Source organism: Macaca nemestrina, chromosome 3, assembly GCF_043159975.1.
Source record: "Macaca nemestrina isolate mMacNem1 chromosome 3, mMacNem.hap1, whole genome shotgun sequence".
NCBI classification, from domain to species: domain Eukaryota; kingdom Metazoa; phylum Chordata; class Mammalia; order Primates; family Cercopithecidae; genus Macaca; species Macaca nemestrina.
In genome coordinates, this window is record NC_092127.1 from 148,596,420 (window position 1) to 148,616,586 (window position 20,167).

The window sequence follows — 20,167 nt, forward strand, 5'->3', positions numbered from 1 at the left end:
ACAAAGTAGATAGTGTACTTTATCATGGGGAATGCAGTCAAGTAAGTAGACAGTAACCAGAGAGTCTGATTTGGTATTTTATCAGGGCGGGGGGAGTATGGGGGGCAGAATACTCAAGGAGCACACAAAACAGAAGTCTTGCTAGAGGAAGTGATATCTAAGCTGACTTAGATCACTATCAAAGAATGGATAGGAATAACCAAAGATCCCTGGATGAGAGGCAAAGAGTGGGGTTCAGGGTTTGAAGTTTTCTAGGCAGAAGAAATTATAGATGCAGAGGTTCTGAGGAAGAAGAGGGCATAATATATTTTAGGATTTGGGAAGTTCTCTGTCCCTTTTTGTTTGCCTTTTTTCCTTTTAACACTCTTTCTCTTCATCTTTCTCTACTCCATTCTTTTTTTCTTCCTTATTTGGCTCTTTTACCTTCAAAAATCATGCTGTTTTAGAAGCAGTAATGTAGCTATTTGTAAATCATCTGTTAACATTTGTTTAAAAGTATTATGACTCTTAACCTTAATGTTAGAAGAATGTGATTTTGACATTTTATTTTTTTTTGTAAATCATCTGTTCACATCTGCTTAAAAGTATTATAGCTCTTAACTTTAATGTTAAAAGACTGTGATTTTGACATTTTATATTTTTAGTAGTCCCCTCTCAAGAACAATAAGGAACTCTCAAACAGCCTGCCTTTTGCTTAAATATAATTCATAACTTTTTTCGGTCAGTCATTGAGTCTGGAGGAAAAAAGGCTTTTCAGACTGAAAATACGAACAGTTCTAAGAGGGAGTTATATAAATTTACAGGTAGCATACATATAATAGGAAATCTGGTGAACTTGGGGAGGTGAGTGAATAGGACGATAAGTAAGAGAACTTGGCTAAAGTACTGGGAGGAAAAAAAAAAAAAGGAAGTTTTCTACAGAAGAGAACAAGCAAATAAAATCCCCAGAAAAAGCTTTTTATGTAAGCAATTTTTTTTAAAAAAGCTGAGATTTGATTAACAAGTAGCACAGCAAGGAGAAAGAGCAAGCGTGCAGGAAGCCAAATAAAACCCCCACCTTTCCATGGCCCAGGTTGCAGCACTGCTAAGTGCACATTTATCTCCAGGTGCCAGCATAGTAAAGAAAGAAAATACTGGCAACCCAGTGAATCCCATTAGCAGTAGTAAGAGTAAGAACCTTTTCACATCTTGATAAATAACATTTAATAAATGATATGAAAATATTTAATAAAATATGCCCTTAACACCATCCCCAATTAAATTTCTAAAAAAATTAGATAGGGAAAAGTTCTTAATACAATTATTCTAAAAGCATATATTTTAGAAGAGCTATTATTTTAGCTAATGGAAACATCTTCATTTCTTTAATAGAAATGGTGGTGGGAGGAAATAAGCCAAAAGTTGTCTTTTATTCTTGGTTTTTATTAAACTAATCCAATAGAACATTAAATATCAAGAGAGGGTGAAAATTATGACTATTAGAAATATTGCCTTTTGGAAATGATTACTCATCTAAAACCAACTGCTTGTATTTGCATTAATAAAGTCTAATAGTAATACAGAATTTATTAAAGAAACTTTCATTTTAATATTTTAATGACACATGATTAGAAAATTTGTGTAAACGAAGTTTTTTGCCCTATATGAGGGGTTGGAAAACAAATATAAAGGGGGAAATGTATATTGGTTTACTTGGGGGTTTCAAGAAAACAAAAGGCATAAATCCCCTAAAAAGGAAAGTAGAAGCATTTAAAAGTAGCAACTGGAATGCTTTAAATGATTACTGCCTGCTAAATGCTGGGATAACTAAGGAGTGTCGCCTCCTAGCCTAAAGGATGTTATAGCTCCTTGAATATCGAGCTGCTGATATCATGACCACAGTAGGGCCATGGAAATTCCCAAATTTCTTTTATGTTTTTAAGAAATCAGATATGGTCTTCTGTGATTCATAAATTGTTTTTAAGTCTGTTTTCTTCCTGTTGGACAGCACACAAAGGTTCCCTCTCTGTATGCTTTTAGCAACCTGCAGGATGTGAATTAAATTGGTTCCTTAATTACTCTCTCACTTATAACTGTCAAGAGTAATTTTCTGCCATTATGTGCTCCTTCGTTATGCAAATATCCCTAGTTCTACTGTTTGTGCCTTTGGAGAGCACAGAATTTCAAAATGAGGCAACACTTAGGACAAATATTTTTCTCTTTAGTGATTCATTATGGCAAAAATAGTATGCTAAAAAAGTTAGTTATAAAACACTCTTTTTGGATCATATTTTAACCTGGCATTTCAAAAATTCCAAAATTAAATCTGTCACTTGTTCTATTATTAAATTCCACAGTATATATTCCAAGGAATTTTCTCCCTTTTCAAAAAATAGGTTTTTTAAACTCATTCCTTAAAACAATTATTTAAGAATATAAGAATTCTCTAAGAATGTTTTATTCTTCAGGAAAGTTTTTTATGTTTTAAAGAATTTAACAAATTGTGAAGTTATAAAATTATGTGATTTTTAATAATATGTTAAATTATTATATTTTGAAATGCAAATAAGAAATACTAACCCATTTTTTCTTTTTCTTTCTGGTGTCTGTTTTATGGGTAAAAGACTACTGCATGAAATCAGCTGGTTTTAATGATTTTATAAAATAACTTCCCAGGTACTACTGGGTTAATAGTCTATGCATGACGTTGCATAACCTTTATATTTTGTGCTTGTTCTATGGTAGTGTCCAAATGATGAATTTGGGGCACTCCAAGCCTATTAAACATCTTCTGAATTACCAAAATTAGTGATATTCATTTGAAAGTTGAAGATGTATATATTTAAAAGGAGAGCTTCCTTACCAAATGCTGTAGGTAGTTGTAAAAACACATACAAAACATCAATAAGATAGAAGAACAAGGAGAAGGCAAACTAAAAGCAGAAATGGCAAGGAGGCTAGCCTTTTATGACAGATTGGTATGTAAGAGTAGCATGGCCCTTTTCCAGTTCTGCACAGCTCAGGTATCCCCTGGGAGAGGCCAGGGAACATCCTCACCAATAACCCAGGAAACAAACAGACTAAGAAGTGCATTAGGTCAGTAAAATTCCCCCCAAACATTAGTTGGTTCAGATTCTTTAACATTGTATCAAACAAACTTGAGAGTCAGTACATTTTGGAGTAACCTCTAAAAGATTGACCCAGGATCTTAGAGCAGCTTTAGGTGATTTCCTGAAAAGCAGTTTGGGGTCCACCATGCAGATAGTCATCCATTGGAGATTCTGGACTCCAAATTTTATCAGAGCCCCAATGATGTCCTGTGACTATGTCACACATGTTGAGGCTGTTTGCAACTGACTGCTCTACTGAGACACCCCAGACACAGCTGGAGGCTGAAGCATTTCCTCCCAGTCACAGCAGTTCGGAACCTCCCTGAGAATTCCCTAGTTGTGTCTGCCTGTGTAGGTGCTTGTGCACTGATCCATCCTGGATTTGACAAAACAATTCCAAAATGATGTCCCGAGTTCACAGAAACCGTACATGGTTTCTGCCAGAGACAGTTTACAGATCTTCAGACTGAAGAAGGCCATACTATTTAGTACCCACAAAGACATTAATCCTCTTTCTATATTATCTCTTACTAGTCTCTGAAGAATGCCTTGTGCTTTTTTCTCATTTCACTTTTCTAACGTATTGAAGTAAAATGCATTAAAACCAACATACATCTAAATTATTTCATTAAGCAAATACATTTAGCATAAAATCAAGTTAAACTTGTGTCTTTATTTTAGGTGAATGAAATAATTTTATTTGTTTTCTAGGTTTGTGCAGAAGAAAAATGCCCAACACTTGTCAATCTGGCACACATGATGAGTTTGTACAGTACACACACATATTCCAGAGACTGTTCTAACTGGATCAATGTCGTGTGCAGATACCTGCATGACTCCTTCTCAGATACAACGTTTAATCTTGTGACTTATCTTGCAGAGGTAAATTTACCTAAAATATTTTCTTATTTACTATATATATATATATATATATATATATTTTTTTTTTTTTAACTATTCTGTGGCACCTTATCAAGTGGATTTATTTGCAGAAGCAGCAGTGGTATTAACTGATACTCAAATTGTCTGAGAGTCAATATAGTTAACAATTTTTTAAGATAAAAATGTAAGTACTTCCTTTCAAGTGTAAAAGAAGTTTTTATAAAGGTGGGTTTTTTTTCCATGTCCAGTGTTTATATCCTTATTTACTGTCCTTAAGTCACATGAAACTCAAAATAATATACACTTTACCTAATTAAAAATGGAAAATGAGTTTTTAGTGGTCCTGATCATAGAGAATGGTTATAATTTTTAGTTTTACAAAATTAGGTTCTAGCTTAGAAATCTTTTCTAGAATAATAATTATAGCATACAAAAGTATTTCTTCTCGAAAAGTTTTAACTTTTATGATATATTTGCTTCCTATCTAAAATAGGAAGCAAAAAATGGATGATAAAGTAACCCTAGAATAGCACAAAAAGTTAATATTTATTTGATGCCTAAGAAGTATCTTTATGCCCAGAAAAGTAAATTACTAAGTAGATAGGCACAAAGAAAAAGTTAAAAGCAAGAGATTCCTAGTCACTGAAAATGTTTGTCAGTTTATAATAAAGTAATACCTATTAAATTAGTTAAGGAAATAAAACACCATGATTTAGATGAAAAGTTATGGTCTAATTCTGCTTTCTGAACCAAGGAAAAATAACAGTAATAGACACTGCCTTTCACTTTATTAGTCTCTAGATTTCTAATTCACCTAACTGTAAACTCATAGACTAAGTCTATGTTTTTCCGCCTCTTAAATGTAAATATTGAGTTTTTATTCAACCTGATTAAAGTATACTTTAATATTACTTTTAATATTATTTTTAGCTATTAGAAAAAGGATTGTCCAGTATGCAGCAGTCATTACTACAGATTATTTATAGTCTATTGAGTCATATTGACCTGTCTGCAGCCCCAGCCAAGCAGTTTAATCTGGAGATCATAAAGATTATTGGCAAATACGTACAGGTGAGTGACCACAAAACTTACATATAACATTGTTCATCTCAAAATGATTTATAATCACACAATATTGGAAATGCCTTAAGTGTTGAAGAATAGGGAAGTGGTTCAACCATAAATAATGTTTTCAGGATATTTGTAGTATGCAAAATGTTCTCAATATAAGTGACAAAAACCAGAATCTGAATTAGTATGATTTCTAGTTTTCATATTAACAATTTCTATAATGTTCTGTAATGACTGGAAGGAATGCATATTCACATTGCAGCAGTCAAAACTCTGGCAATTAGGACTGTGACTCATTGGTTGTTCTTGTTTTTGTTTTGAGATGGAGTCTTGCTCTGTTGCGCAGGCTGGAGTGCAGTGGCGCAGTCTTGGCTCACTGCAGCCTTTGCCTCCTGGATTCAAGCGAGTCTCCTGCCTCAGCTTCCCAAGTAGCTGGGATTACAGGCGTGTACCACCACACCCAGCTAATTTTTGTATTTTTAGTAGAGATAGGCTTCGCCATGTTGGCCAGGCTGGTCTCGAACTCCTGACCTCAGGTAATCTGCCCACCTCAGCCTCCCAAAGTGCTGGGATTACAGGCATGAGCCACTGCACCTGGCCTCATTGTTCTTTCTTTCTTCACACCTTTCTGTTTTAACGAGATTCTACATAGTAGGTGTACACTACTTTTAGAAACAGAAAACCTCCTTGAAGAGTTTGCATTTTAAAGATTTTTTTGTGTGTCTGATAAAAAGTGCCAGATATTTAAAAAGTGGAAAATTAAACTTGATTTAAATGTAAATGATGACAAGTCGGCCTGGTCTTAACTGAATTTCAAAGGTGAATTTCAGTGAATTTCACCTTTGAAATTCAGTTAAGCTGTCAGTTTGAGCTAGCAGTTAAGAAAGTCATTGCTGAGCAGATCAGTAGGATGGATACAACTCACCAAAGAGAACAAGCTCATTAACAACCTTAATAGATTAATATGTTGTGTTTATACTCCAGTTATGTTTGCATTCACTAGAGCAAAACTTAGAATGGGATATACTTAGCTGGCAAGGAATTTATTCTAGTTCATATCTGAAAGCAATAAAACTGTATTAAAATGTTTTCAGTGATTCAGTTATGTAATCCAGATTACCTCTAACATTCCCTTGAAAATCAGTGATGGCCGATATCCAAAAAACGGAAGATTTTCTGGTGGCCCTGTTTATCTTGTGGCTTACCCTTCAATGAGTGAGGCTTTACCAGATAGCAATTATATCTCTTTCTAAAGCAGATTTCTTCTTAAACCTTAAAGAAAAAAACTTAAAAAATATTTGCTATATTTCACACAGAAACATATACCACATTGAATTTACTACCTTATGAACCATAGGTACATTTATTATGTTCGGAACCACAAGCTCAACTTGCCAGTGGACAAGCAGGTAACCAGAAGGAGCATAGATTTGTGGCTAAGTGAACTGCACACTCTCCATCTCAAAGAAGCAACACAACTTAGCTTCCCCTGGTGGTTTTCATGTTAGAATATGGGTCCAGTGTGGCCAGACTTCTCATTTTAAGAGAAGCTGGAAATCTACATTTTTCTGTAAAATCTCCTGATTTTAAAATGTTGACTTAATTTTTTTTCCAGATTTCCTTGTAAATGTGTGAATCAAGATCATGTTTAGCTGATGGCTCATCACAGCGGCTGGCTTGTGCTCTATTAAACAACTGAATATTTCACAGAATTGAATTATTGATAATCTTTTACGTTTAAACACAACCAGCAATATAATTTATGAAAACATCCTAAAGTTTAGCATTTCTTGATGCCCAGAGATAGTAATTATTTCTGTCAGAAAAAAGTGATCATTATTTCTACTTGGTCATGATTATGTTAAATATAAACTTTTTTTTATTTTTGTTTTGGTTTTTTTTTTTTTGAGATGGAGTCTCACTCTGTTGCCCAGGCTAAAGTGCCGAGGTGTGATCTTGGCTCACTCCAACCTCCGCCTCCTGGGTTCAAGGATTGTCCTGCCTTAGCCTCCCAAGTAGCTGGAATTAGAGGCACATGCCACCATGCCTAGCTGATTTTTGTATTTTTAGGGGAGATGGGGTTTTACCACATTGGCCAGGCCGGTCTCAAACTCTTGACCTCAGGTGATCTGCCGCATTGACCTCCCAAAGTACTGGGATTACAGGTGTGAGCCACTGCTTCTGGCCTTTAAACTACTTTTTACAGTGCTGTTCTTAAAATGTCACAGTGTCATGTAGACCTTTTTATTATCAAGTATTTTGTGTTTTAGGTGTCTTCATAGCAAGATGTTACGAACTCAGTTGGATAGCCCAGTTCTGCCAGAGATTTTTCACTTCCTTTTTTTGGTGTCTTAATGGTTATTTTTCTTTCCTCAGATATCAGCTGTGAAAGAATATGTATAATATAATACAAGGTTGAGATGTGATTTTTGGTATCCTAAATAAGAAGTAGTTTTTTCTATGTATCCTTTTCAGTGGGTGGTAAAAGAAAGATACCATAAATTCTTTATCAACATTGACTCTTCTCTACATGTACATCTATCTCATAGATCATCCCTAGATTTTATTGGTAGGAATATACAAAACTAAGTCAAGCAGAAAAATTTTTTTTAAATAGCCAAAATATGTAGGGAAAAAAAACCTCACCCTACACAACTCAGTAATCCCTGAGAACATCACTTTAGCGTGGTATCTACTGTCAGTATTTGGGGCCTGGGCCATCAAGAAAAAAAGTCTTAACTGTATTTTAGTATTTTAATATCTTTATGTCTAAAAAGGAAGGTATTTGTTAAAAAATTTTTATCTGCAAAGTCTTAAAATACTTAAATTTTAGAGTCTCAAAGCTATAAACTTCATTCACCTAAAAGTTGATGTATATACAAATCTTTTGTTTACTACTACTGCCAAGTTACTATATTAGTCTGTCCAAATTAATGATAACTACAAAGCACTTATTGGGAGAAAAGCAAGATATTTCAGTTGGGTAGCATTATTACACGTACGGTATCTGATAAATCTAACAGTACAAATAATAACTTGTGTTTTCTTTCCTTTTGTAACTCAGACCTTTCATTAAGGATCTTAAAAATGAGTAATTTTTACAAGCATTTTTGTAGAAATAATATTTTCATGGTGTACAGTAAATTGTTATTAGTTGAATGTGCATGTGTAACTTTTACGTGTCAATTATTTTTTAAACCAGAGTCCTTACTGGAAGGAAGCCCTTAACATATTAAAGCTGGTGGTGTCACGCTCTGCGAGTCTTGTCGTACCCAGTGATATCCCCAAGACCTATGGAGGAGATACAGGTTCTCCTGAAATATCCTTCACTAAAATTTTTAATAATGTTTCCAAGGAGTTGCCTGGGAAGACCTTAGATTTTCATTTTGATATATCTGAGGTAAGATGCTTAGAAATTGATGAAGGTACTCTACTAGGAATTTTCTTTTATTTATTCATTCTTTCATTTAACAAACATTGATTGAGCTCATACCCAGTGTTAGACAATATGATAGCTGTTATGAACAACAAAGTGGGGTTTGGGGGAAGGCCTACTGTTAGAAAGCTTACTGTCTGTTAGGGAAACAGACTGTATATTCCCCATCTAAAAGAAACATCACAACTTAGCTTCCCAACAGTGTTTAGCTTAACAACTAAACATTGTGATCAACACTCGGCTGGAATAAATTAAAAGTGCTCGGGGAATATGTAGCATCCATCTAAAGGAGTGGTTTCAGAAAGGAGTCAACATCTGAGCTGAATGTTGAAAGACAAGTAATCCTAGACAGGCACCTATGGCAGTTTGGGGAGGGTAGGTTAAATGCAAAGAAATGGAGAATGTGTGAATGAAGGCTTGTAAGTATGAGAAAGAGTGGTGTTCTGGACACTTCCAAGTATTACAGCATACCTTGGTCACAGAGTTCAAAAAAATGCAACTAGAGTGTGATGAGAGATGAGGCTGAAGGCATAGGAAGGGGCAAGCTCATGGGGATCTTGCATTTCATAGTAACAAGCTGGTTTTATCTAAACCAGCAGGAGCTCTTAAAGGATTTTTAGTTGGCATATTAGGGTCTGTGTTTTAGGAGGATCACTCTAGCCATAGCATAGAAAATAGAGCAGGGAGGAGGAGAGGACAGTTGGTAAGGAATCTGTTAGAAGAATTTGGGCAAAAGATAATGTGGGACTGTCCCAAGACAATTGCAGGGATAATGAAGAAGGAAGAGAGATGGTTTACAAAAAGACCAAGGAAGTAACTGATGGGATTTAATGGGAAAGTGGGGAAGAGGTATCAAGGATTTGATGAATGGCCTTGACAGGTAGATGAATGTTGCACCATTCAAGAGAGTGGAATTGCAGGAACAGATCTTATAGCAAGGAAGGAGAGGGCAATGAGTTCCGTCTTGGACATGTTGACTCAGAAGTGACCCAGAAACATACTAAAGGAGGTGCCTGGTGGTCAATTAAATTTTGGGATCTGAAGTTTTAGAGGAAAACTTGGGTGGAAGTAACAAATTAAGGGTTTCAGTCTTGTGTAAGTGGATGGCTGAAACCATGGAAGGAAAACTAAAAAGAACAGAAGGCAACAACTAAAGGAAACCTGAGAAACTGGATATTTCAGGACTAGACAGAAGCAGGGGCCACCAGTCTGGAAGGAACCCTGGAGCCTGGCTATGCTGCATATTAATAAAAATCTCATTTAAAGATTTTTCATCGTTGCTGAGAGTCCCAATTTTTTTTCCCTCTGACACCTGAGCCAACTCTTGGTGCCTTGGTGCCATTGAAACGGTCTTTCAGAAACCAAGGGAGGAGCTTTTCAAGAAGGAAGTTATCGATCAAGTATTGTAAGGTTGAGAAAGATTAAAAATTGAAGCTCTACTTACTTTTTTGTTGATTAGAATTATATAGATAAATGTTTTATTGCAGTTTAATCTTGGCATTAGAATTTATCCTAAACTTTATTTTTTTATATAGAAAGCATATTTGTTACTAATTTTTTAGTTAATAATATCTGAGAATTTCTAGCAAGATGTATGTATAATAGCATGGGAATATGATAGAGAAGCTTGGCTTTTCTTTTCCTTCTGATTCAGAAATTGATCGTATAACTTAATTATGTTATTTGAAGCAGTGATGCAAATTCTCAAAACATTTTGTATACTTAATTTCAGTTTGTTTCATCAAAAATTCCTCAGTACCTGCCATGCATAGGCACTGGAGATATACCAGAGGTATAGAGGCAATCACACATGGTCCAATGGATACATGTGTAGTAGGGAAGTCAGGCACATAAACAGTTTACAGTCAGCATGCTAACTGTCCAAGTTTGATTACACAGAGGTGGTGGTAGAAGAGAAGGCCTCCTTAGAAGTCTGGAGTCATCACTAAAAGATGATTAGAAGTTTACTTAGTGGATATTCCATGCAAAGGAGCAACATAAGCTAAAACATGGGTCTATAAAAGAGCATGGTATGTTTGGAAAACAAGAGCAAGCTCAGTTTTGCTGCTGTGTGAAGTTCAGAGAGGGGGAAGTGGTCGTATTTGAGGCTAGGGAGAAGAAGGATGATCAGTTGAGTATAAAGGGACTCGTATGACATGCAGATGAACTTGAATTTTATTTTCAAATGCAAATTTAAAACACTTTACAAAGTCAAATATAAATGAGTTTTTGATTATCATAGAATTTTTACTGAAATAAATTTTGGAAGTATTACACATCAGATTTGTAGTAAGAATCTACATGGAAATGTTCCTCTTTTGTTACTTATCTTCAGTATTTGCTAAACCACATTGCTGAGGCATACTTAACAATATGCATTGAAAAAGCGCCAAAATTTAACAAATATTAAGTCTGAGTGGTAAGAAAACAGATGATTTTATATTTAAAATATAAATCTTTTTTATATTTTCTGAGTCTTGGGTATATTTTATAATCGTGATGGGGAAAGGTGGAGGTGGTGGTTTTTAAAGAATGCAGATTATATTTAAAATAGGAATAAGCTTTCTGATAACCTCAGGTGTAAAATTATTATTTCTAATAAAGCCTCTTGATTAAAAATGTATATATCATTACCTTTGATCTTTGTTAACATCTACCTCATGCAAAGTAATTTCTCTCCTCATGTTGTTTTTTTGTTTGTAAAAAATATTATAGGTGCACTGTTAACCCTTTTAAGTTTCTTTTATGTTGAAATATTTGAGCCAAACACTGACATTTTGTTTCTGTGTAGACACCAATTATTGGAAACAAATACGGTGATCAGCACAGTGCAGCTGGAAGAAATGGGAAACCAAAAGTTATTGCTGTCACTAGAAGTACTTCCTCAACTTCTTCTGGTTCTAATTCTAACGCCTTGGTTCCTGTTAGTTGGAAAAGGCCACAGTTATCACAGGTACATAAAGAATATCAAAATGGAACATTCGTAGAAGAATCAGTTTTGTTATATATATGAAAACTTGAGAATTTGTCTTATTTTATCAGTAGTCCTAACATTTTAATTTTTTTTTTCTTTAGCGAAGAACAAGAGAAAAGCTAATGAATGTGCTTTCTCTCTGTGGTCCAGAATCTGGCCTTCCAAAGAACCCATCAGTGAGTAATCCTGAAGGCTTGTGTCAAGGTCTTAAATATCATGTTATTCCATGAAAAACTGATCTGTCTCCTTTCTTGCCTTTTCTAATTTACCTTACTTACGGTATTAACTCAGAATGAAAAAAAGATTTCTTGTCTCTTGTGACACCTGGCAACCAACTAGTGTAGCAACTAGTGTTGCTAACTGGGTGTTCAACTAGTTAAACATGAAGACCAAATTTAAGCTCTGAATGCATTGAAGAATGAGGTCTGCAGTGGCTTTGGGGTACTGATATCTCATATGCAGAGTGACAAAGCTGATGGATGGACTTTTTTTTTTTTTTTTTATCGTTCATCAGGTTGTATTTTCTTCTAATGAGGATTTAGAAGTCGGTGACCAACAGACTAGCCTAATTTCTACAACAGAAGACATAATTCAAGAGGAAGAAGTAGCTGTGGAAGATAATAGCAGTGAACAACAGTTTGGTGTTTTTAAGGATTTTGACTTTTTAGATGTTGAACTGGAAGATGCAGAGGTAAGGATGTGGGCTTTCTCTGTTAATATTTATAGAACAGTTGTATGAGAATTAAGGATTTGATCAGAGGATCTTATTGAGGTCAGTGTAAGGTCAAAAAGGTAAAAATCTCAATTAGGAACTAAATTTGATTACCACAATTAGTCAACAGCAGAATAAGTCTGAGATAAAAGAGAAACATTCCATTTTTCATCTTTATCTTTAAAAATATAAAATTAAAAAATGGATTTCTTCAAAATCATTTTCAGGGTATGCTTAGACTTAAATGTTTTGCATAATTTGTCTTATAAACTAATATGCAGCCAAATGGTAAAAATTTATATGAAAATTGATTAAGGACAACTTTAAAGAAAGTTGCACTTACCACTAAATTGACTATCACAAAGGGTTTGGCTTTCTAGAACTCTTCCCTTTGGCAAATGACTGAGATTCCTTCTTTGACATTCTGAATCACTTTCTTCTTTATGATGTAGGTAACTCTCAAATGCCTGATTTCATTTAATACTCAAAGCATTTCTCTTCTAAATTGATTGGTCTGGATTATATTATATTGGTAGTTATGTCAATTTGGATGCTTTCTAAATGGAATTTATAACTCAAAAAGTAGATTTATTAGCCCACAAAACTAGTTCAGAATTAGAGCTTATATTTAATAGATATGGTTCAGTGAAGTTTCTGGCTGTTTATCTGCAGTTCTCTAGGCTCTCTGCTTCTCTGCAAGTGAGCTTGACCTCAGACAGCAGCAAAACAGTCATCATTGCTGGGTAATCTTAGCCCCACAAACAGCAGTGTTTGAAGGAAGTGAGGGTCACATCCAGAAATGCTCTCAGAAAAGTAAAGAAGTTGCTTTCGTAAATGCTCTTAGCAAACTTCTTGTCACATGTCATTGGCCCAAGTTAGGACACATGCTACTTTCTGAAACAACCACTCTGGTAAGTAGAATAGGATTGCCCTGATTGTCTTAGGCTATTAGAGATCCATTCCTGTAGCTGAGCTCAGTTCCCTAAACCACAGTCTCTTAACCCTGAAACTTTATATCCAATAGATTTTTTTTAAAATTCTTCATTTTAAAATTGCTACAAATATCTGTATGCAAGAAGACCAAAATGCTTTAATACCAAGTATCTATGTACCATATATTGATGTATCTTTTTCTGAAGAATCAAAACTCATTCATATAGCTCAAATACATTCAGCTCTCATATACATATACATATACTACTCATATACAGCTGATACACATTCATCAACTCTCATATACATACACATATACAACTCATATACAGCTCATACACATTTATCAACTCTCATGTACATATACATATACAACTCATACAGCTCATACACATTTATCAACTCTCATGTACATATACGTATACAACTCATACACATTCATCTACTCTCATATATATATATATGCAACTCATATACAGCTCATACACATTCATCAGCTCTTCTTGTAGGGGTGTTTCCTTTGGCTGTAATAGGTGAGGTGGAGGAATGAAATGTAATGCACTCTCCCATATCACACTGTTCATTGTCCATGGAAGACCAGTTTAAGGAAGTAAAGTTTCCCCTCCTCAACATGCCTCAGTACCCCCTGCAGATGTGAGGATGTGACCATGGTGCCTCTAAGTAATGCAAATGCCTTCATGTCAGCTTAGGAGCTGTGTAGGCTCCTATGGAATACTCCACCATTTACATTTTCCCAAAGACACAATTGTATAGGTTCACAGGAACTCAAGAACAAGTATTATTCAGCACCTTTCAGAGCAGAAGCCTTTAAACTTTTTTTGACACTAATCCACAGTTAATATATTTTGTATCACATCCAAGTATATATATCTTTAAAAATAAAAGTTTCAAGAATATGCTTCCAAACTCACTGCTATGCATACTGATATTTTCTATTCTCTTCCTTTCCATTCTTTTTTTTTTTTTCAAAAAGTGTATGTTACCACCCTAAAATTAGTTTCACACTCATCATTTGAAAAAATATATGGTAGGAAATAGAACAGACTTGCACAACCAAGTAACAGAGTGGAATAGGTTAAAGAGACCTGCTGCCCTACCTAAGACCAGGAGCAGCTTCTAAACTCTTCTGTAGTTCTTTGCTTTTTTCAGTCCAGAATTTAGATTTCTAAAGGCAGGCTCTTGACATTTTTGTAATGGTAAGGTTATTTTTCTTTTTGTTTGCCTCTTTTTTGTTTAAAGAGAACTGTAAATGCTTTCAAGTTCAATCAGTGCTCTAAAATGTCAGTGGTAATAAATAAGGCTTTTAATAGAACCTTAGTCAGAATGAACTAAGGGTGTTCATTGTAGTTCTGTCTTTAATTCAAGTCACAGTAATCAGGGCTGGGGTGGAGCATGCTAATGTATCCCCATAATTAGGCCAAATCAGTGATACAAATTTTCTAAAACCTGGATGTAGTCTTGTTTAAAACATGGTAACAGGAAATACTTTGATTGCTACAAAACAAACTTAACCACTAATGAAAATTATAGTAAAATATCTCCTCATTTTGAAAGCCCACAGTGCATATTCGTTCACTCACCAAATATATATTGAGGGCCATTGCCATTATGTGTTTTGATACATAATAATATTTGAAATGATATGTTCTAAGGAAGGTGGTTTTCAAACTCTGACATGCAGAGCCCTAGGGCTTCCGAGATATCTTCAGAAACAGCAGGGACGGATTCAGAGACCCAATGGACCAACCTCCTGTACACCTTCAACCAGAGGAGCTCTGGTTTTCTTAGTTTTGCACAATTGAATTCCATCTAAAATTTCATTTGAAATAAGTATTCTTCTGCTTAAAAAAAAAAAAAAAAAAAAAAGATTTGAAAACTTCTAATCTGGACAATTCCTGTGTAAAGGCATACAGAAAAAAAAACATATTTTGCTAGCCAGCTCAATATGGTTTGTTTTATCAGGGCCTAAGAAAAATTGTAAGGATTATATCTTTACAAAAGGAGGAGCAGCTTAGAATAACAGAAACATAACTTATATAAATCCTTAAGTGGGAGAAATTGAAATTTGTCATATTTCCTCTTGACCTTTTGAAATTGGCAACAGTTATGTTTTGTTGGCTGTGATCTTGATTTTAAATTATATTTTATAGCAAAAAATGACCATTGAATTTAGCCAGAGCCATCCTACCAACTAAAATAATTTGTGACCTTGTATGTTGTCAACTGCATGTGGGTATTTGAAGTCAGTTTTTGCATTGTACTAAGTATTAAACCTTTGTAAATCTTGAAGATTTTCTTAAAGTTTGTGTTGCCAAAGTGTATCATAGAAATGTTGTTTTAAGTGTCTGTCTCTGACTTTTTCATAGCATATTTTGCATAAAAAAAGGTTTGAATCACATGTTGACTTTCTGCACAAAGCTTAATCCAGAGCTTGAATCAGTCTTTGGGTTTGAGAAATCACAAAGAGTTTGCCCCGAAAGTGTAGTGTATATTTAAATGTTTGTCTTCGTTTTTTTCTAATTCTGTGTGTTTTCCTTTTTGCTAACCAGGAGCTGCAGGTAAGTTGCAGCCTGGTGTTGTGTATTGTTTATTTGTTGTCATCTGTGATGTATTTGTCTTCTTTGTGGTCTCATTCATGTTTGTATATTAGAATAGAAATGACTTAGATAGTAGATTTAATTGGTCCCCAGTAATACAAGATAGAAAGTCAAGAAAATTATTTAGTTAAAACACGTTATCAACCAAATAATTTTGATCTTTTTAAATATAAATATTTGATGGTATGTTAACAGTTTAAAGAAATTGAAGGGCTGATTGAATCTCTGCTTTTAATGATGCATTAAGTATTTTTCATCTTGGTATATGTTTTTCTGGTATATTACATTTAGTACATTTAGAAGCATGTATTTAAGGTTTTAGAAATTGTGTCTTGCTTTTCCAGGGTGAAAGTATGGACAATTTCAACTGGGGAGTTCGCAGGCGCTCACTAGACAGTATTGACAAAGGGGACACTCCATCCCTTCAAGAGTACCAGTGCTCTAGTAGCACCCCCAGCCTGAACCTCACCAATCAGGAGGATACGGATGAGTCCTCAGAAGAAGAAGCGGCACTTACAGCAAGCCAGATACTCTCACGCACACAGATGGTATACAATTCACTTTTCTTACAGTGACAGTTGGTCTCATTTTCCTCTTAACTTCCAACTTCATAATGATTATTTCTTGATTTTCTAGTTTTCATTTCAGTATGGGTGAAATGCACACACTGAAATGAATCTACAAGATTGCAGCAGTAATGGAGTACCGTGTTGTTATTCGTGACAGCACTAAACTTACTAGGTTGATACTGCACACCTGTTAGCTGCTAAAACGTAATTTCTCTTGCTTGTTTCCTAATCACAGTGAGTTGTTTTAGGCCCTATTAGAGGCCTTCAGTGATAACATACTTTTGGTATCAGTGTGAGCACTAACATCGTTTAATTCACTGCCTGCTTTTCTTTCCTAGTTAGTGTAGTGTGGAAAGACAGAGCACAAGTTTGGTCCCTTTCAAGATCAAGTAAACAGTGAGTGGAAAATGAAAGCTGCAAGAGTAGGCTGTTATTTCAGAAGAGTCAGGGTGCAAGAAAGCCAGGGGTAGGGTTGGAACTTGAAGATGGCACTGTAAAGAAGGAGAAGGCACATGGAATAGCTACCCTGGTACATGTAATAAGGAAGCAACCAGTGGAGACCAGGCACCAGCTATGGTTACACAGCTCTTACATGAATGCCTCCTTTTTTTATTCTTTAGGGACAGGGTCTCGCACCATCACCCAGGCTGGAGTGCAGTGGCGCAACCATAGCTCACTGCATTCTTAAACTCCTGGTCTCAAGTGATCCTCCTGCCTCAGCTTCTCAAGTAGCTAGGACTACAGGTGCACACCACATAGGCACAGCTAATTTTTAAAAATTTTTTGTAGAGATGGGGTCTTGCTATGTTGCCCAGGTTAGTCTTGAACTCCTGGCCTCAAGTGATCCTCCCGCCTCGGCCTCCCAAAGTGGCGGGATCACAGGCATGAGCCACCGCACTCAGCCACCTACCTTTAATTTAGATCCATTTGTTCCACTCGACCTGCTGGCAAAGTGCTGACAGTGATGTTGAATGGCAGGGCCTGAGCTGCTTTAGGCACAATGTCAAGTTGTCAGTTTGTGGTTGGCGTCCAGTCATCTCTCGTTTTTTTTACATCTCATTGGTGTCCCGTTTGTCTTTCCACTAACTGCCCCTCTCCCATTTAAGTGTTCAATGACCAACTGCTGCTGCTAACAGCAGCAATAATATGTTACCACTTACTGACTGTCTACGATGCACCTGGCCCTGTTCAAGGTATTGTACATGTATTAGTCACCATAACTCTCCTCCCAGCACAAGGCAAGTATGGTTATTGCACATCTGCAGATTACATGTCTCAGGACACATAGCTAGTAAGTAGATTTGAATCAAGCAGTCTATCTCTAGTGCCCATTCACTTAACTGTTCCACATAAAGCTTGGTCCTCCATGAATGAATTTGAATTCAGCTCTAATATGAATTTCAGCTCAAGGTTATCATAGTTACATAGAGTTCTTCCACTTTGATAGTTTTTGTGTAGCAAAATTTAGCCCGTATTAATGCGTACTTAGTTCTACCGAGGGGTTAGCTGCTTACCCTAACAACACCCATTCTGGTATAGACTGGAAGGAAAGAAAGATGATTTTAAGAATCTCAGAAACTCTTTATAACGAAGCCCCTAAAATATTTTATGATAGAGAATGTTTCTTGTGGCTTTTGTGACCATCACTGACTCATAAATGAATTCCTCATTTTACTGTTTCTCTTTTTAGTTAAACAGTGATTCTGCCACTGATGAAACAATGCCAGACCATCCTGACTTACTTCTCCAGTCTCAAGATTCCATTGGCAGCATCACAACAGAAGAAATGCTTCAAATCAGGGATGAGACCCCAACTTTGGAGGCTTCTCTAGATAATGCTAACAGCCAGCTGCCTGAGGTGGGGAGAAATGCGGGCTGGTGCATGGCCAATCTGGGCTCTTTTTAGCACTCTTTTATAGCTCCCACTTTTCTTTCAAAAGAGTTTTGAAATTGATTTGTTTCCAGTATTTCTAACCTGTTGAGTTATTTTAAATGAAATAGTCAAATCTGATTTTTTCTTAAGTTGATAGATGAAGGAAATGACCTACAGGTTAAAAATAATCTTGAATGTTTTTAACGAGCAGTTTGCATTGCAAAACGTGGTGAGGTAATGTACAGACGCTTCTATGGGGTTGGCGAGCATCATCTATTGCTCTGTATTTTCTTAGAAGGACCACTTTGGGTTTTTTTTCTCTTTCTGCTTTGTGTTGGGTTTATGTGATTGGTGCTGTGATTGGGATTAAAACCTCAGGCCAGCTGTGTTAGCAGTTGTTAAATGAAATCTTTTAAAAAGACTTTGGAACCACTAGTATTGTGTTTTTTGGAAAGGCCTGTGAGAAGTAAGCCAGATTTGAAGCTAATGACTGACCAAAAATAAGTAAGTATTAGTGTTTTTTTTTTAAGATTATTATACTTTAAAAAATTGTAATTGCTATAGCTCTGTCATATGTGCTTTTTTTATTCCTTGGTAAATATTAGGAAATGCTATATTTTGTCACTGTCCATCAAATTACTGTAGTTATTAAATCTAATCTAGGTAACATCTTACTATTTTTGTAAGGTGATAAAACACTGTCATGTTCTTGTTAGACTGACTCTTGTACATATTTCAACTTTAACAGTAACCAGACGTATTTTGAAATGAAGGCATTTTGGCTTCCTTATTAGCAAGCCATCTTTAAAATGCTCATACTCATATGGCTAAGGTTTAGATAATTCAATTCAACAGATATTAATTGTGGTTTCAGTAGATGCCAGGCATTCAACTAGGTGCCAGAAAGAATAGGGCATGGATGGCCCTGTTGTCAGAGAACATTCTCTTGCTGTCTATTAAGGAAGACAGAGAAGGCTTTTAAAAAAAATTGCATTTCAAGTCAGGCACTGTGGCTCACTCCTGTAATCCCAGCACTTTGGGAGGCCGAGGCGGGTAGATCACGAGGTCAGGAGATCGAGACCATCTGGCCAGCATGGTGAAACTCCATCTCTACTAAAAATACAAAAATTAGCTGGGTGTGGTGATGCGTACCTGTTGTCCCAGCTACTCGGAAGACTGAGACAGGAAAATCGCTTGAACCCAGAAGGCAGAGGTTGCAGTGAGCTGAGATGTCACCATTGCACTCCAGCCTGGCAACAGTGCGAGACTGTGTCCCAAAAAAAAAAAAACCAAACAAAAACAAAATAGAGAGATCAAGACCATCCTGGCGAACATGGTGAAACCCCATCTTTACTAAAAATACAAAAAATTAGCTGGGCGTGGTGGCATGCACCTGTATCGCTTGAATGTGGGAGGCAGAGGTTGCAGTGAGCTGAGATCACACCACTGCACTCCAGCCTGGCGACAGAATGAGACTCCGTCTCAAAAATTAAAAAAAAAGAAAAAAAGAAATTACATTTCAGTATGGAAAATTTAATAATAGGTTCAAGGCTTTATGAAAACTGAGAGAAAACTGATCAGCTGTGCACTGGCGGTGATGGTAAGAAAGGACAGGTTTCATGGCAACTGGGACATTCCAGGCAGAGGAACACAATGTAGAAAGGGATGGCAGTGTGAAATAGCATGGTATGTCTAGCTAAAAGCAGGAAATTGAGTATTTCCAGAGAATAAAATGGGAGGAGGAAGAGGAAGAGCAATAGGAGCGATGAATAGGATCCAAGACAGGAGAAGTCCTATATGCCACACTACAGACTTAGACTTTATCTTGAGGTAATAGACAGGAGAAGTCCTATATGCCACACTAAAGACTTGAGACTTTATCTGGAGATAACAGAAAGACATTCAAATTTTTATTATTTCAAGAGATACCTATTAAGTAACAAGCACTGTACCAGATACCAAGATGGACCCACATGGCATGTGAGCATTCATTTATGTGACCAATATCTA

The 20,167-nt window shown here is 35.9% G+C and overlaps 1 protein-coding gene across 9 annotated transcripts in view; it reads left to right on the forward strand.

Moving 5' to 3' along the window:
* LOC105464780 (FRY like transcription coactivator) overlaps nucleotides 1–20,167 on the forward strand; it is a 286,250-nt gene that overhangs the window by 238,683 nt on the left and 27,400 nt on the right. For all 9 annotated transcript variants that reach the window (XM_071093613.1, XM_071093610.1, XM_071093611.1 and 6 more), the window contains 8 exons: nucleotides 3,801–3,971; nucleotides 4,902–5,042; nucleotides 8,245–8,442; nucleotides 11,270–11,431; nucleotides 11,554–11,628; nucleotides 11,967–12,143; nucleotides 16,060–16,263; nucleotides 17,975–18,142. In XM_071093613.1, the coding sequence (XP_070949714.1) occupies nucleotides 3,801–3,971; nucleotides 4,902–5,042; nucleotides 8,245–8,442; nucleotides 11,270–11,431; nucleotides 11,554–11,628; nucleotides 11,967–12,143; nucleotides 16,060–16,263; nucleotides 17,975–18,142 (1,296 nt within the window). The remainder of the gene's footprint in view (nucleotides 1–3,800; nucleotides 3,972–4,901; nucleotides 5,043–8,244; nucleotides 8,443–11,269; nucleotides 11,432–11,553; nucleotides 11,629–11,966; nucleotides 12,144–16,059; nucleotides 16,264–17,974; nucleotides 18,143–20,167) is intronic.